The sequence below is a fragment of the Meriones unguiculatus genome, chromosome 1 (genome assembly GCF_030254825.1).
Source record: "Meriones unguiculatus strain TT.TT164.6M chromosome 1, Bangor_MerUng_6.1, whole genome shotgun sequence".
NCBI lineage: Eukaryota > Metazoa > Chordata > Mammalia > Rodentia > Muridae > Meriones > Meriones unguiculatus.
Window position 1 is genome coordinate 29,740,525 of NC_083349.1, and position 17,924 is coordinate 29,758,448.

Here is a 17,924-nt window from a genome sequence, read left to right on the forward strand (position 1 = left end):
GGTTGGGTTGCCTTGTCCAGCCTCAATGTGACAGGTTATATTTTATTTTGTCATATTTGGTTGTTATTTCTTAGAAGCCTATTCTTTTTTAATGAGAACTAAAATGGAATGGATTTGGAAGGGAAGGGAGGAGAAAACAAACTGGGAGCAATAGAGAGAGGGGAAACTGTATTCAGGATATAGTGTATGAGAAAAAGAACTATTTTTAATATTAACTTTTAAAACTCAACGTGGAAAAAAATGTGAATTCATTGTACAGGAACAGAATCCAAGTATACCTAGGAGTATCCTAGGTACTCCCAAGACACATGCACTGAAAATGATATGGTATAAGACTAGAAAGGAAAATGAAGCTGTTACTACAATCAGGAAAAAGTTATTGTAAAGCAAAGTCAACAGGGATGAGAGACAGCAGAGCATCACAGGGATGCTCACTTCCTTTCGTGCTATACTCCACTTCAGTGTGTTACTCTTAAGAGGGGTGTAACTAGTGACAGAATATACGAAGGTTATGGAAATCACAGGACACTAAGTAAAGTCTGTTGATTGAATACGAACAACCTGCTCTAGACACTGAGGAACCTGCCTGACTCCATTTTGAAAGAAGGAGCCATTATGCTGTATTGTTAAAAACTAAGTTTCCATTTACTGCAAGGGCTGAGTTTCTGTTTTTAAGGATCTGTTTCCTGAAACCTAATCTGCTCTAGCCCATGACCTTGACTTGCTTTTTGAGAACACCCTAACCCTTCCTAGTCACTGACCTCATGGTGATGGATGGCTTGTTTTTGTTTCGGGGATTTTTTTTATATTTATATATTCCTTCCTGCTCCATTGTTTCACTTCTGCAAACCTGCTTTACAACCAACTATTCATGATTTTACTCCCTAACAGGAGCCTGAGAAGGGCTCGGTGCTGCTCTCTCTCTTTAACCTGACTTAAGTGGCAGTCACTGGACAGCTTTCTGGTACACCCCATCAAAAACCAAGCTTGTAGTCAGACTTGGTGGCACACACCTTTAATCCCAGCACTCAGAGAGGCAGAGGCAGGTGGGTCACTATGAGTTTGAGGCCAGCCTGGTCTACAAAATGAGTTCAGGACAGCCAAGTCTACACAGAGAAACCTTGTCTTGAAAAACAAAAAACAACAAAAGAGACCAAAACAAACAAGTTTGCTTCAGAGTTGCCTCAAAAATTGTAGTAGTGGTCTTGTTCTTACCTCAAGGGGCATAAAACTGCTCAGTACTACTTATGTCTCTCACTTTGCCCTAAAATCTGCCCATCATAGGCAAGAGAAATGTGTGAGATGAAGCTGGGTGAATGAGTGCATGGTGTTTAAGGCCCTACATTTGACCTAATAATTCTTCCTCCATAAAACTAATAAGGAAAGAATGGGTAGATAGAAGCATTTTTACATTCCATATCATAAAGGCACGTTTGTATTCCATATTATAAAAATGAGTTTACACGTACATACTAATAGTAATCTAATATGCACACACTGTTAATGGTTAGTTATTTCCTGAGTTAACATACAAAGAGAGTCAGAGGCAGAGAGAGAAAAAAGAGAGATAGTGTATCATTACCCACACCCACAGGAATAAGGGTCCCAGTGAGGTGTCACATGGGAGGACCAAGATTGTGAAATAAAGAAGACAAACCAGGAAATCCTGCATAAGCTGATGACTTCGCAAGTTTATTAAGAAATACAGCATCTGATATATTAACTTACAGGGGGGAAATGGCCAAGGTCAGCAGAGAGCTAAATTAAACAATGTTGGCACAGAGAATGTGTGATACCTCAGACACAGCTGCCTAAGGACTGATAAGCACAGGGACTTGGGTTCTCAGAAGTGACAACTTTGACTCCTCCGGGGCCCCCCGACTCCACCCTAGATGGGCCTGGATGAGGAGACAGAACTGAAGTTGCCTTTGTCCTTTCATTTGGGGCCTCTGAGAAAGTCCTGGCTTCCCCAGGTTCCCACACGCCGCTGGAGAAATAGAAAGTTGCTAGTAGGAGACACTAACCACACCCTGGGTTACAAATGGCTGGACTCAGACACTCAGAGAATGCAGGAAGCGCCCGGGGATGAGGAGGAGAACAACGGCGCAGACATCGAGTCTCAGGAAAGTTTTTTTCCAACCTCACCACCCAAATAATCTGCTGACTGGCAATGGGATGGACAGCTGTTTGGGGGATGCTAGCCTGCTTCCTTTTCCAATTGCCAATTCTCCGAATACAATTTAAAGGTTCACGGGCCTCGGACAGGCGACAGGACTTTGTATTACAAAATAATCCGAACACTACAGCAACATCTCATATTGGATCAGCTCTAAAGCCAATCTAAAATTAACTTCGGTCATTTTAATAATGGACTTATAATGCCAATATAAAGCACGAAAGACTGTCATTATTTGGTGGGATTGCAGTGAGAATTTTGGTTTCTTTGAAAAATATGGATGTTATATAAACATGTTTTTGTTTTAATCCCAGGTGTGGGATATGAGGCTGCTTGTCCACAGCTGTTAACTACGATTGTCCACTGCTCTAGGAGGGGCATGATTTTTGCCAGCTCTAGATAGTTCAATTCTGGGGACTCTGGGAAGCGGGTAGACGGGAAAGCTCCGAGAGGGCCTGCAGCAGCTGCCCCCGCTGCCAGTTCCTGCTGTTCCATTTGCTGGGCTGCTGGGTATTTTGACAATGAAGATTAGACTTGTCCTAAGAACTCAAAACCCCTGATCAGCAGAGGTCTAAAGAGGTCTGTGCTCCCTTTCCCCTCTAACCTTCTTTCTCTCTTACCTAGTGTTGGGGGTTGGAAAGGTGGGAGATATAAAAACCTAATAAACTATCACAAAAAAAGAAGAAAAAAAAAGCACAACATGGGATGATAGCAGTTTTTCTTTGGTTCTAATCCCATGAGAAGAGGGAGGACAAAGGAACTCAAGATATTCCAACATCTTTCCACATCAGAGTGGTCAGACCTTAGATGCAGCTCATACAGCTGGAGCAGATGGTTATTCAAATACGGCCTCTGCTTAATTGTGACCTGAAGCCAGTATCCACTGCCTGTTATAGCTACTGTCGGTCAGCACACAGAGCTCAGAAAAGATTCAAACTTAAAACTGATGTGGAACTCAAGTCCAAAGGGGGTGAGGGGCAGAAGAAGAAAATACCGAATATATGTTTGTATTTCTCACTCCGAGGTCTTGCCTGAGTTATCTAATGTTTAGATGACTTAATTCTTCTTCTGAGGATAGAAAAAAAAAAACAAAACCCACAGATACTCATAAGGCAAATATCAACCAGGCTCTTTGAGAGCTTTCCACCCCACCTATAAGCAAATCCCAGCATCTTTGATCTGAGCCTGGCAGCACAAGCTTGTAAACCGAGCTACTCAGAAGCTAAAGCAGCAAGACCTTAAGTTTTACACTTATACCAAAAATTAATAATAATTGATAATAATGTGGAGAGGCAATCGAGGAAGATGCTCCTGCTCCTCACAGGTACACACAAACAGAAGAGGTAACAGCATCCTGAGGTGACTTTGTTGCCGTAGACTCCAGAGTATGCACAGTGGGGACAACGCTGGGTGAAAAACTGGCAAAAACTCACTGTTATGATGCAGGTGACCACCATACTGTAAAGCACAAACTCGCAGGGTCAGCAGTGCGTGGGGAGTGCTTGAAATTCCATCCTGCGGAAGGCCCTGCTTTACCATCCTCAAAACCTTGGGTGAATATACAAGGCACAAGGCGCTCAAGTCATGCTCTGAGGGTCTTTGTCATGTCACCACTCAGACTATGATGCTAGGAAAAGGGAAACTGAGCCAGGTAGTTTTGAAGTGTTGACTGCCAGGAATGATCCATTATCAAGAAAGCACTGCTGAAGCCCTTTACAACCCAAGTAATGCAATGATGAGACAATCAGAGAAAAGAGATTATGTATTTCAAGACTATTGACTCACTGTGTGTTCCCAAGCATGTGAACATGTTTGCAACTGGGCCTTATATAATGTTTGATGCATGACCGCTAGACTACAAAAAGCAATGATTTTCATGGTGATTTGGGAATCTCCAAGTGGGTATTCTAGAATATTTGTGAATCCATGGATGATACTGCACATCATACCCACTGTGGGTTCTTGTCTGGGGGCAGAGGAAGCACTGATTTTTGCCAATGAAGGTCTGGGTTGAGACTTAGTACACAGTTTTATCATAATAAAAGCATTGATAGGACAAAAAGGAAACCCACAAAGCACACTAAAAGTCATTTTAAAATTCTGAATTTCATCAGCTTTAAACAATAGTAATCTTAAAAAGCCAAGATCCTGTGTGTTAATAGTGTGATTTGTGTTTATGTTAAAAAAAAAATAGGATACAGTGAGCTAGATTTTTTTTAACTTTATTTCCTCCAAAGCTTATACAAAAGCAGAGAGAAGTATGTCCTCTCACAGATTATGTTGGTTTTTGTTTCTCTGAAAATTTGTATACTTTTACCTTTTTTATTATTCTTATTTCTTTTTCACAATTTATTCATTATATATCCCAACTGAAGCTCCCTCCCTCAACTTCTTCCAGTCCCACCCTCCTTCCCTTTTCTCCCCATCCCCTTCCCCTAGTCCACTAAAAGGGGAAGTTCTCCTCCTCTGCCATCTGCCCATAGTTTATCAAGTCTCATCAGAACTGTCTGAATCCTCTTCTGTGGCCATATCATCAGGAACGAGTGATCACAGAGCAGGCAACCGAATTCATGATAGAGGCAGCCCCTGTTCCCCTCACTCTGAGATCCACATGGAGACTGAGCTGCCAATCAGCCACATCTGAGCAGGGGTTCTAGGTCCTCTTCCATGGTCCTCAGTTGGTGCATCAGTCCCTGCAGGACCCCCTGGGCTCAGATCCTTTAGATTTGTTGATCTCCTTGTGGGGCTCTTGTCCCCTCCATGTCCCTCTATTCCCACCCCTCTCTTCCTGCATAAGACTCTCTGCACTCTACCCAAAGTTTGGCCCCGAGTCTCAGCATCCGCTTTGATTCCCTGTTGGGTGAATCTTTTCAGAGGACCTTCTACAGTAGATTTCCATCCTGTTTCCTCTCTTCCACCACTTCTGGTGTCTATCCTGTTTGCCATTCTGAATGCGATTTAAGCATCCTCCCTAGGGTCCTTCTTAGTGTTTAGCTTCTTTAGGTCTGTAAATGGCTATCCTATATTATACAGCTAATATACATTTGTAAGTGTATACCATGTGTTTTCAAGTGAATGCTTTGGGCAAAAAAAAAATAATTTTTAAGCATCTTGTTTATGAAAGCAAGAATACATCATTTGAAATCATTTGGGACTGGAGAGGTGGCTCAGTGGTTAAGAGCACTTGCTCTCAGAGGACCAGAGCCCAGCTTTATGAACCTCTGAGTTTACTGGGCCTCCATAAAGATACACAAGGGAAACCCCAAAACAGTTACATCACCGAAGAGTCCCACCCAGCCTAGGTGGTGAGCTCCCAAAGCTGTGTAGATGAAATCTTCCTTCTAATGTTCCGCCTCCTGGGTACATTAGCACCCCCCCCGCCCCCCCCAAAAAAAAAACACATGCAGTTGGGCAGGACCAGGTGCAGCAGGTGGGATGGGTGAGAGGGAGTGGCTGTCAGCTCAGCTGAGAGCCAGCCACCCTCCCCCTCCTCCTCCCATGAGGAAATAGTGACAGGCCCAGCCTTTGCTCTGGTTTTTTAAGATGATAATAGCCACGAAGGACAGCATTCCAGCCACCACACTTGGCCTCTTGTGGTTTCTAAACACACTGCGTAGGGTAGGAGAAGTCAGATGACCTTTTAGTTTAATAAATGAAATTTTACTGGAAGTGGAGGGAGCCTCACTAACTGCTGACCACTTTGCTAGGTAAAAGGAAAGTAGATACAAAGGCATCCTGATAATTTTCTTCAACAGGGAGAGTGCTGACTTTCTCTTATCTCAGTCTGCAGACAACAGTGTCATGTTCAAGTGGAAATGAAGAAAACAGTCCATTTTCTTACGGGAGAGATTGAAATAAAAATAATTATGGGCTGTATCACTTAAGTCAGTGTAAACTTGACACTCTTATCTTCAATTTACATTTTATTAATAAAATTTGAACTATGTGAGGATCCTACAAAAATATAGAATTATTAGGGGGTTGATAGTACAGAGTCCAACTACCATTCTGCTCCACCCTCATTGTCTGGTCGCTGTTCCTCCACCACTTCAGTCAAATTCAAATGGCAATAACTGAAGTGAAGGTAAAGGAAAGATAAGCAATGTGAGCCCAGTAAAGCAAGTCACTCTGTCACTGGTGCCTTCTCTGTATATAGTGGTCAGAGAGGAGCAGACAGCAACAGTGTCTTCTGGGCATGCCAGGAGCACTGGACAAATGGACTGTCTCAGCAGCTACATAAGACCTGTACAACACCAAATCAGTCAGCATTCCAGCATGGAGAGGGGAGGGGCTCAGGAGCCTCCACCCCTAAATGAGGAGCTACCTGCAGTTGATGGTTTCTGAGGAGAAAAAATATCAAGGCTTTATTTATTTATTTTTAAGAGTATGGCACCTGGAATATCAACCTTGCTCCAGTAGAAGGCCCTACACCCATATGAGTATATGAGTAGCATAAATTACACTTGCTAGGTTATAAAAAAAAATTAAAAATTAAAAAAAGGTCAAAGTTGGGAAGCAGTAGGGAGGTTGGAGGGTGGATCTTGGGGGTGCTAAGGGAACCACGGGAGCCTGGATAGGATCAAACTACATTGTACACATACATGAAATTCTCATAAAATAGTAAAAAACAAACGTAAGCAGCAAAATCACGATAAACATTGGGCTTTAAATTATGCACATTAGTTCTTCAATAATTAAAAACAGCATTAATGGAAAATGTTCATTCCTTAATCAGATTCTATTCAGCTAAAAGCAAGTACAGCTCCCTTCTTAAAATGAGACTATCTGAAGGTCAGATGCAAATTTAAAATGGCAAATTAATCTCTTTAAAATGAATAAGAACTCATCCAACCGTCTGCATTCTGGAGAAATGGAGAACTGATAACTTCTAATCTGTGAAGCTAGATACTTGAGCCAGCCCAAGCCTTCTGCTTCCGGAGGCCTGGGGTTCTTTATTTGATGTTGAAAAGCTGAAGAGATAAAATATAATGTCATGAGAGGACAGTGGTGACAACTATAAATATGTGTTCAGGAAGAAGGATATCTGAGTGGCATTGCTTCTTCTTTAGACCACCAACTGGTAGGTCTCAACATAGGTGCCACCTACTTTGAGGATGAGCCTACCGAACTCAGTTAATCTGCTCTAGAAACACCCTTATGGACACCCCCAGGAGCCATGTCTCCCAGACTCCAGTCTTCAAGTAAGACCAACTATCATAGTGCCCAAGAGGGACACCTCTAATTCCTGTGGAATCTCTACTGACTAGTAACAGACTAACAAGACCACTATTATCGTTAGCAATATTAACCTGATCTAGAAGCTGTTTAAGGACAATGTCCTTGACTGCTTCCTTGGCATATTTTAAGCCATGCCTGACAACATCAGGAAATATTAGTTTGGTGTCTCCTTACTTTGGCGTCCGTGTATCAGCAGCTTGCTTATGTCTGGGTATTGTCATATCTACTTCCCATGCAGGAGGATTGCCAGTGAAATCTCCGCGACATTCAGCATCACAGATAAGAGGATAACGGCTAAATGTGAGGGGGAAAAAAGAAAAAGAGAAATATCACAGGGGGCTGAAGATCTATGCAGACCTTGGAGTTTAGAAGGCTGCACTCAAGGCCAAATGCCGGTGATTGGTAGATACACTGATTCCAACTGGTTTTTCAAAACATTACAAAACAGTGATTGTTGAGCATGGGTTCATGCTCTGACTCCATCATTGACCAACCAACCAATGCCATTGGGCAAGAAATTCCACTCCAGTGTGCCACTTTCCTCACCTGGAAATTGATGTCATGGAATCTACGTCATTGAGTTGCCATATGTAACAGACTCATCATTCAAGTAAAGCGCTCACAACAGCGTAAGCCTATGATATGCTACATCAAAATCCTAGCTGCAGTGGGCAGCAGATAACATAGAAATCCCAACTGGTCAGGGCAGAAAACAAGCATCAGACAAAAATGAGTCATTTATATCACAATCATGTGCACGTGTGATTACACACACACACATAAGACTGTAAAGGAAGAGGGTATGGAAAGATGGTAAGAGCTAAAGGTCAGGGAGCATCAGACAGTGTCTCTGAAGATGACAGGACCTCTGCCCTCAAGAGCTCACAGTACCTGTGGTTACATTCATAAGACCCACATAACATCGAGCCACGTCACGGGTGAACCCTGGCCCCTAACTGAGGAGCTATGAATAGGTGATGGCATCTGGGAAAGGTAGTCCGGGTGTTTTGTTTTTGAGGATTTGGCTCCAGGTAGGTCAGTCATACCCCAGAGGACGACCCCACACTCATGAGTGTATGAACAGCACAAATTGAAGTTAATGAGGTATTTTAAAAATTAAAAAAAAAAAAAAGGAACACAGTGTTAGGGAATGAACAGAGGATGGAGGAGATAAAGAGTGGGAATAAATATGATACAAATACACTGCATCCAACTCTCAAAGAATTAATTAAAATATTGCACTGAAAGGGTTAGCTGCTATGGTGGGTATTACTTTATGTAAGGGAACAGGCAGGGCAGCTCTCCAATAATGACTTGAATGGAAAATACATTTTTTATCAAAATAAAATATTGAATGTGTTCACTCATATGTAGATCCTGAATCAGACACACAGGACATGAGCATGAAAGCATTATTTGGGTAAAGAAAGGGCATTAGCAGAAAGGGGGGCAGTAGAGGGTAATGGGGTAAATATGGTCTGATTGATTCAAGTATATAATATATAATAGGGTATATAATATATAATATATAATGGGGTATATAATATATAATATATAATGGGGTAAATATGGTCTGATTAATTCAAGTATATAATACACTTGAATTTACATATATTTATGAGCCCCTTTACTATAATCAATGAATATAGCCTAATAAAATGTTTTTAAGTGACCATAATAAAGTAAGGCAATTAGAGTGATGTTGTTCAAGTGATGAAGAAAAGTGTAATTAAAAATATAATATCACAACTTTATCGCCACATTTATGTGTACAACCATTTAAAACAAACCGATTTTAGATAGCTTTTTAAGTGTTCTTTAAATGATTTTAACCAGAAAAACCTAACACATTGCCACCTCCCCCAAAAAGCCAAGTTTTCATAACTTTGCTAAGACCCCATCAGAGTTGCTCATGATCTATATCTTTGACTTTCTCAAGTGGATCAACTAATAAGGTACAAAAAGAAGCTAAATATCACTGTGTGGGTCTGATTTGAATCTGCTCCCTCTCCCTATGGTTTGAGCCCCACCCACTCATGCTGCATTCCGATCTTGATTTTTCTGATGTATGCCTGTATCTTTCAGGGTTTTGTTTTTCCTTTCTGTCCTCAGTAAACTTAAATCTGGACTTATTTTTGCAGCAGCCTAGTTTGATTAGCCGAGTGAGACCTGGGAGGCTTTCCACCATTCAGACACCAGCATTAGAACAGTAAGTTGTCTTCCTCCTCTGCTCCAGCATTCTAACACTCTAGGAGACAATGGTAATTTTGACAATGTGGAGCCAAGGACAAAGATTTATATTCCCCTTAAGCTTTGGTTCCCCCACCACCACATCTACATCCACGTCCATGCCACGCACGCCCTGGGTTGTGTGATTTAACATTTGGGGGTTTGGGTCTCTTATCTAAAGTCTCAAGGTGCATCTGGGGCCTTGGGCAGTGCCTGCCCTATGGCACTCACCTATGCATTACGCAGGACAGCTGCATCTCAGCTCGGAGAGTGCCATTTCTAGAGATGTATATAAGTTTAGTCTCAAGCAGAATGACGTCATTAATAACCTACAGGAGCAAAGAAAACTTAAAATCTGTGTTTGTCTCACAGATCTCCAAACACTTCAAGGAATTTGAAGAACAGTTTATTGGTACTTCCAGTTCTCAAAGAGAAAGGGTCATGGGGAACTGGACCATTTTCTAAATGAAGAGACAGGTACACCTCCTAGATGTAAAAGCCACATAATATTTGCTTATTGAAACAGATCAGATCTTTGGTTCATAGTTTTTAAATTGTGTGCTCACACCTCCTTTCCACAAACACAGGGGAAGCTAAAGCACTGCTTATTGCAGAGAACACCAGCTTTCAGATCAGCTGAAACCCATTTTGGAATCCATGCTTGTGAGAATTTCATTAATTGTCTAGGCAGCCAGGCTAGCCTTGAACTCCTGATGCTTCTCCTGCCTCTGCCTCTCCAGTGCTGGGTTTGCAGGGGTGCTGCACCATGCCCACTTTCTGTGGCCTTTGGGATCAAACACAGAGCCTTGCGTGTGCTAGATGAGTACCCAGACAACTGAGATACATAGATACAGCCCCACGCACCCCGTCATTTCTTAAGAACAAAAAGAATCAACCCCCTGATAGCGTTCAAGTTCTTATCAGTTATCTGACTGGACTGTTAAAGCATCTGTAGGGCCAGTCATAACTGAGTTCATCACAGCCTAGCATCTCCTTTTGCACAATAGGCATTCTCCCAAGGGCACTTGATAAACACCCTTGTATCCCGCATCCACTGCTCCATATAAAATTGTCTTCCTGTGTCACCAAATCTGTCATTCATCTCAACCTGTCAAAGTTGTGCCGTTCTCTTAACAAGCAATGCTACAGCAAAGTCTCCCTGGTTTTCATTTTCTTAATCAACTCAAAATAATGTTAGTGATATGCATAACTTACCCTATCGGTGTCCCCCCATAAGGAGCTCTGAAGGCCTTTGTGATGTCTAACGGAGGGTACTCCCCTCCACCTGAGGCTAGCCAAACGATGTGGGCTGTAATGTGCAGCTAGTGTGAGAAACTACTTTGTGATGAAGAGAAAACAGTTCTCACCCCCTCAGTTAGCAACTTAATACCATGTGACCATTACAGACATTAACCCAGCTATGTAACAAATAGAAACTTTAGGATTCCCCTTTTGTAGATCCAAGGAAGGGATCATAAACAATAGTGTTTCTTCTTACTTTATTGACAATGCCGCAGGAGTAAGTACGGTAGGTAAAGTCATAGACATCATTTGGCCAGATGGTGGACACAGGGCAGCCGATTCCTAAAAACACTTCATCAGGTTCCATATATATGTTGAAAAATAATATAGCCTTAATCCTGAGATAGAACCAGTGATTGGTGCATTGCAGACGAATGACTAAGAAATAGAAAAGAGAACATTCCTGTTAATAGGCTGTATGTGAATCATTGCAGAGCATTTGAGCAAAGCTTGTTAACACACAAGTTCATCCCTTAACAAAACAAAACATGTTAAAGAGAGAAGCAAGTCTGTAAAAGATGGTCACATATTATTACTTCGTCCGTAAGACACTCTTATCTACCAAAGGTATTTTTTAGTGAATCTGTCAGGGGGATGACCCTAACTGGGACTCCTAGCAGCAGAAGATATGGAGTCTGAAGTCACCAGGTGAGACTTCCAGTCATGGGATGGGCACAGCAACCCTCCCATAAAGCCTTTGACCCAAAATTTATCTTGCCCACATTACAAGAAGTGTAGGGATAAAGATGGAGCAGAGATTGAAGGAATGGCAAACCAATGGCTGGTCCAACTTGAGACCCACCCCATGGGAGAAAGCCAACCCCTGTCACTATTAATGATACTCTGCTAAGCTTGCAGACATGAACCTAGCATAACTGAGAGGCTTCATTCAGCAGCTGATGGAAACAGATGCAGAGACCCACAGCCAAATAATAGGCCAAGCTAGGGGAGTTTTGTGGGAGAATAGGAGGAAGGATTCCTCTATCCTTCCTAGAGCTAGTGCGGGTCAAGGACACCACTAGAAGACCTACAGAGTCTAACCTGTGCACATGGGAGCTCACAGATACTGAACCACCAGCCAAAGGGCATGGATGGACTGGACCCAGAGCCTCTACACATATGGAACAGATGTGCAGCCTGGTCATCATGTGGGACCCTAGCAATGGGAATAAGGGCTGTCTCTGACTCTGTTGCCTGCCTTTGGATCCCTTTCCCCTAGCTGGGCTGCCTTGTCAGGCCTCAATGGGAAAGGATGCTCTTAGTCCTGCTGCTACTTGAGGTGCCAGGGTGGGTTGGTACTTCTTGGGGGGTCCCCTTTCTCTGAGATGGAGATGGGAAAATGGGAGGGGATGTGAGGGTTTGGCAGAGAGGAGAAAAAAGAAAAACTAAGTATCCAAAAAAAAAAAAAAAAACTACAGCCCAGCAATCAGGTGCATGAAACTTGAGGGAGATAACCATTATGCTTCTCCTTTTAACTCAGAATATCTAGAGACAATATTATACACATACATACACACATGCAAACATACACAGACACACACAAATTAGAGCCAGGCAATTCCAAATGTTTTATACTAAATAACACAACTGAAATGATAGAATTGTAAAAACATACAATTGCGGTTGGTCAAAGATTAAGGGCTGGAATGGAAGATGACAATGCGGTGGAGCATTGTCACCTGTGATCCAAGCACTCAGAAGGCAGAGGCAGGAGTATCTCTGGGAGTTCAAGGCCAGCCTAAACTACATAGAGGGTTCCAGGCCAGCCAGGGTACACGGTGAGACCCTGTCACCAATATACAAATAGATATGTGTAAAGGAAAATGGGATTGCCTCTTTTTAAAATGTGAAAAGCATTAAAATGAAGAGCAACACGGCCTGCCATCATGGTGATAGAGAAACTCTGAAATACCACAATGGCTAGTGTTATTTTTGAGTAAAACTGAGAAAAACATACTGATGTTTCTTGTATTAGTACTTTTTGTTTGTTTTATTTGTTTTTTGAGACAGGTTTTCTCTATGTAACAAAACCCCGGCTGTCCTGACCAGGCTGGCCAAAAATTCAGGGATCCGCCTGCCTCTGCCTTCCCAGTGCTGAGATTAAAGGCGTGGGTTACCACGCCCAGATCTGTCTTACTTCTTATAAATACTTCTGTAGTGGGAATTTCTAAAAATAAAAAGTGTTTAAAAAAAAAAAAAAACATAAGGGCTTGATTTACTTCACACTCACGGAAATCAGTCACCTGTGAGTATCAAATATTCTAAGAATGAAAAAAAATATTTTTTAAGGCAAGATTTATTTCTTCTCAAAAGACAAAACTGGAGCCATGATATCAGAAAACCAAACAATGTCTGCTCTATGGCCCCACAGTTCTATTTCTAACAAGGTAAAAAAAAAAAAAAAAAGTCACTCAGGGCTGGTGAGGTAGCTCACTGGGAAAAGGCACTTGCCACCAAGTCTGACTACAACACACATGCTGTGGGAACACACATGTATGCACACACACCAATAAATAACACTTTAGAAGTCCTAACAATAAGAACAGAAAAAAAATTTTTTTCAGTGAATCCATTCTATGGATTACAAAGTAGCAATTAAAACAAGCCAGTGCTACAAGTATCTTTAAATAATACTAAGCAAAAATAAAGCTGTAGAACAAACTATAAATAAAACTCAAGATGCCTGCAAACCATCCTTCTGCTTCTGTAAAACACGAACTGTGCAGAGGATCGGCTGATTAATAAGCTTCCATATGGACAGAAGGAAGACTCAGAGATCAGAGCAGACCACAGGGACTCCCATTCTAATTCCCACTGTTATCCCAAATAAACTTAAGCATGGGAAGAGAGTCAGCATGGAGACAAGAAGTCCAGATAATGAGGTAGTGAATACCCATTCAATTCCTAGAGCCATATTTTAAGTAGCTTCTAAAACCAAAGAAATAGATAAATAAATTAATTAATTAATTAATTAATCAATGTGTTTAGAGTCTTGCAACTTCATTAAGACTGGGTTATTTTGTTTTAAGTAGTTTGACAAAAATACATAACTTTTTGTTGTAATTCTAAACTTTAAAACTGTCTACACTCATATTCAGAAGACCAGCCATTCTAGTTTGCTTGAAGTAGAAGATGGATCAGTTAGTCACCCTACTAGAAGGAGCTCACCTTCCCTCTCAGATACTATGGCTCTATAATGGATAAGGACAAGGAAAAGGCTGAGCCTTTGCAAAGGCTCTCTTCCTAAATGCCACAGCAAGTCCTGAGTTCTTTTACTTATTTTTGGTTTTTCAAGACAGGTTTTCTCTGTGTAGCCCTGGGTGTCCTTGAACTCCCTCTATAAACCAGGCTGGCCTTGAACTCAGAAATCTGTCTGCCTCTGCTTCCTCAGTGCTGGATTGAAGATGTATACCACCAAACCCAACGATTCCTGAGTTCTTAACAGCCCCTGGACACCTCTGTGCTTTCTAGGCCACCCTACTTTTCTTATATCTAATTCATCTCAACTATTGGGCCCCCAGAAAGTGATGTGGTCTGGGAAGGGTCAAAAGAAAGGGGAGCTGGAGAAAGAAAGAACTCCAGTGAGGACAGTGTCTAGTCTCAGTAGAATTGTTGCATTCTACTATCAGGCATCTGAAAAAGACCAATCTCTATGGAAAAGTCTAGAAACCACATCCCTCAGCACATGTTAAGATATTCCAGTTCTCCAAAGTCACATGTGATACCTGTCCAATCATCAGCACAAGTCTTCATAAAGGGAAGAAGGGGGAGGAGTCCCCACAGGCCCAGGAAAGACTTCATTACTCAGAATGGAGATCCAACCCCACAGAGGAAACAAGAAACAGCAAAGAGTAAGAGGCCTTCTTATATGGCATAATAGATGACCCTCAGTTGGGAGTGATTAACTAGCACCTTTAACACAAGTGCCACTAAGCACGGTCAGTTCCTCATCTAAAATGTAACACTTTATTGACGTATTGAAGAACTAGACATAAAACCTGCCACTGGACTGTTCCCATAGCACACTTGAATTTCACACACAGCTCTCACCCACGACTGCTGAGAGAGGAGATCCCTGCAGGTGATTCGAAAGGACTAGAGGCAGGACCTGCATTAGAATCTCCACCATTATGTACAGAGTGGATTTATACACCAAGGTGTACTTTCTTAAAACTCCCCAACATCCCAAAATATCTGCGCCTCCATATCTGAACAATGAAGGAGTGAGTGTCTGAGAATATAATTGTCCTCTGGAGCTCCAAATGCAAAGACTCAAAGCCGTGAGGCTCACACACTTCTGCTTCGCCCCACCAATCAGAGCCACCTGCTGAGCAACCTTTTTAAACACACAGTGGCTGGATTGCAGCCATTCTCTTTTCTGATTCAGCAAGACTGGGGTGGGACTGGGAATTTACATTGCTGAGTCCGCATGGGACACTGATACTAATGTCCTCAGAATGGATGGGGCATAAGAACTTGCCTTCACTGAGCATGCTGTGTTGATGCTCGATAGCAGGGTTCGTTCGCAAACTTTAAAACTGCGATTATCACCTGTGTACCTTGTTAGACAGCAGCTTCTAACCCAGACGTGGGGATTAGAGCCAAAGATGCTGCAGTTGTAATAAACTCTCAGGTGATACCAATGATTCTCTATGACTACATTTCAAGTAGCAAGGCCTGAAAATAATTTACAGCACATTTACATTCCTTTCTTCCAAATGAGGGGTTAAAAATCTCCCTATGAAAAACGGCTTAGATGGACATTTAAGTGCTGGGAACGTAGCTCACCGGTGGGAAACTTACCTACCTCGTTCAGGCCTAGAAGTTTGATTCCCAACACCCAAAAACTCAGATTCAAGCCATCCTGCTTTTCCATCTCTAGATCTATTATTTGAGTTCAGAACTACATCCCATGATATTATAGCATGAAAGACAGAGCTATGAAAGGTGAAATGACTAGAGGAATGTACCAGCTCTTGACTGCATTGCCGGAAATGTATAATTGCACTAACAGTCTGTTCCAGTAGAGAGCTGAAGTTATAACTGAACTGGTAGACCTTGTACTTAGCATACACAAGCCCTTGGTTTGATCCTCAGCACGTTTCTCTCTTTTTCTTTTCTCATTTCTTTATTTCTATTTTTTCAATTTATTCATTTTATATCCTGATTGTAGCCCCCTCCCTCACATCCTCCTGGTCCCACCCTCCTTCTCTCTCTCCCCCCATCCCCTTCCCCTACTCCACTGAAAGGGGAGGAGACCACCTCCCCTGCCCTCTGACCCTAGTTTATCAAGTCTCATCAGGTCTGCCTGGATCCTTTTCTTCTGTGGCCTGGTAAGGCAGTGTCACCAGAGGGAGGTGATCAAAGAGCAGGCAACTGATTTCATGACAGAGGCAGCCCCTGCTCCCCTTACTAGAGAATCCACATGGAGACTGAGCTGCCTATCAGCTACATGTGAGCAGGGGGTCTGGGTTCTCTCCATTCAGTCTAGATCCTTGCTTTGTGCGTCAGTTTCTGCAGCCCCCACCCCACCTGGACCCAAATTGTTTTGGCTTTGTTGGTCTCCTTGTGGAGCTCCTGTCCCCTCCAAGTCTTTCTATCCTCCCCTTCTTCCATAAGATTCCCTGCGCTCTGTCCAAAGTTTGGCTGTCCATCTCTGCATCTGCTTTGATCCCCTGTTGGGTGGAACCTTTCAAAGGCCATCTATGGTAGGCTCCCACCCTGTTCCCTCTCTTCCACTGCTTCTGGTATCTATCTTGTTTGCCCTTCTGAATGAGAATTGAGCATCCTCCCTAGGGTCCTCTTTGTTGTTTAGCTTCTTTAGATCCTCAGCACTTTAAAAAAGAGATGTGATTATGCATGGGCTACATGAGATGCTATCTCAGAACAAAATACACACAAAAGTTGGTGTATTATTTATTAATAACAGTTCTACAAAGCCACTATGCCATGAACTCCTTAAGGCTAGAGAACATTCCATATATATTCTCATCTCCAGGGCTTAGGAAATCTGTTGCAAAAATGAGAGATAAAGATGTAGCAGTAGAGAGAAATGTAACTATTTACCACTTAGCAGTTTTTGTTTTTTTATCTTATCATAATTTCTTGTACTTCTTTTTTTGTTTCATTAATTTTTTATTTTGTTTTTTTATTATTATTAATTGCACTTTATTCATTTTGTATCCCCCCATAAGCCCCTCCCTCCTCCCCTCCCGATCCCACCCTTCCTCCCCTTTCTGCATGCATGCCCCTCCCCAAATCCACTGATAGGGGAGGAAGACCTCCCCTATCACTTAGCAGTTTCTTAAGGGAGTTAGTTCAGTGGTAGTGCACTTGCCTAGAAATCTCAAGATCCTAGGTTCAGTCTCCAGCACTGGGGGAGAAAAAAAGAAATAAAAAAGAATTTCTCAATCATTTTCAACCCACTTGAAGTACAGGCACATATTTCAACTTGAAAAGTTTTTTTTTATAACTTGCTGCCAAGTAAATGAACAAATCCTTTTGTGTACTCCTCCCCCCCCCCCCCGTATGAATGTGTGCGTGTGCGTGCATGCGTACACCTCCACACGCACGCATGCATGTGTATAAGCAAAGGTTCAATATGGAATACAATGCTATCGGCTTTAGTCTCCGTGCTGCATGTTACACTCTAGAGTTCATCATCTTAAATAACTGGAAGCTTGCACCCGGGGACCTACTGCTCCCCTTTCTTTCACTGCTATTTTTTATTATTTCTTAGTACAATAACGATGTAAGGCATCCAATCTCTAATTTTCCTTTTTCTTAAATTTGTATTACTTCTCAGTCTTTAAAAATTAGAGTATAGGAGTCTGGGATGATGACCTACAGACTCATCCTCTGTAGACATCACTAATGAAATGCTGTGGAACACACGCATATACACATCAAACACACATGTAATGCAAAACTGACTAAATTAATCTGTACATCTACAATATATTTCTGTGTGAATGCACAC

General features: G+C 42.1%; 1 protein-coding gene across 1 annotated transcript; it reads right to left on the reverse strand.

The window, feature by feature from the left end:
* Positions 1 to 6,689: 6,689 nt before the first annotated feature.
* Positions 6,690 to 14,746, reverse strand: Oosp1 (oocyte secreted protein 1). Its single transcript, XM_021662097.2, has 5 exons — positions 14,671 to 14,746; positions 11,142 to 11,323; positions 9,875 to 9,972; positions 7,589 to 7,708; positions 6,690 to 7,146 (listed from the first exon to the last, which is right to left on the reverse strand). Exons 1-5 carry the CDS (start codon positions 14,744 to 14,746, stop codon positions 7,065 to 7,067), a joined length of 558 nt encoding a protein of 185 aa, XP_021517772.2. The 3' UTR covers positions 6,690 to 7,064.
* Between the last annotated feature and the right edge of the window lie 3,178 nt (positions 14,747 to 17,924).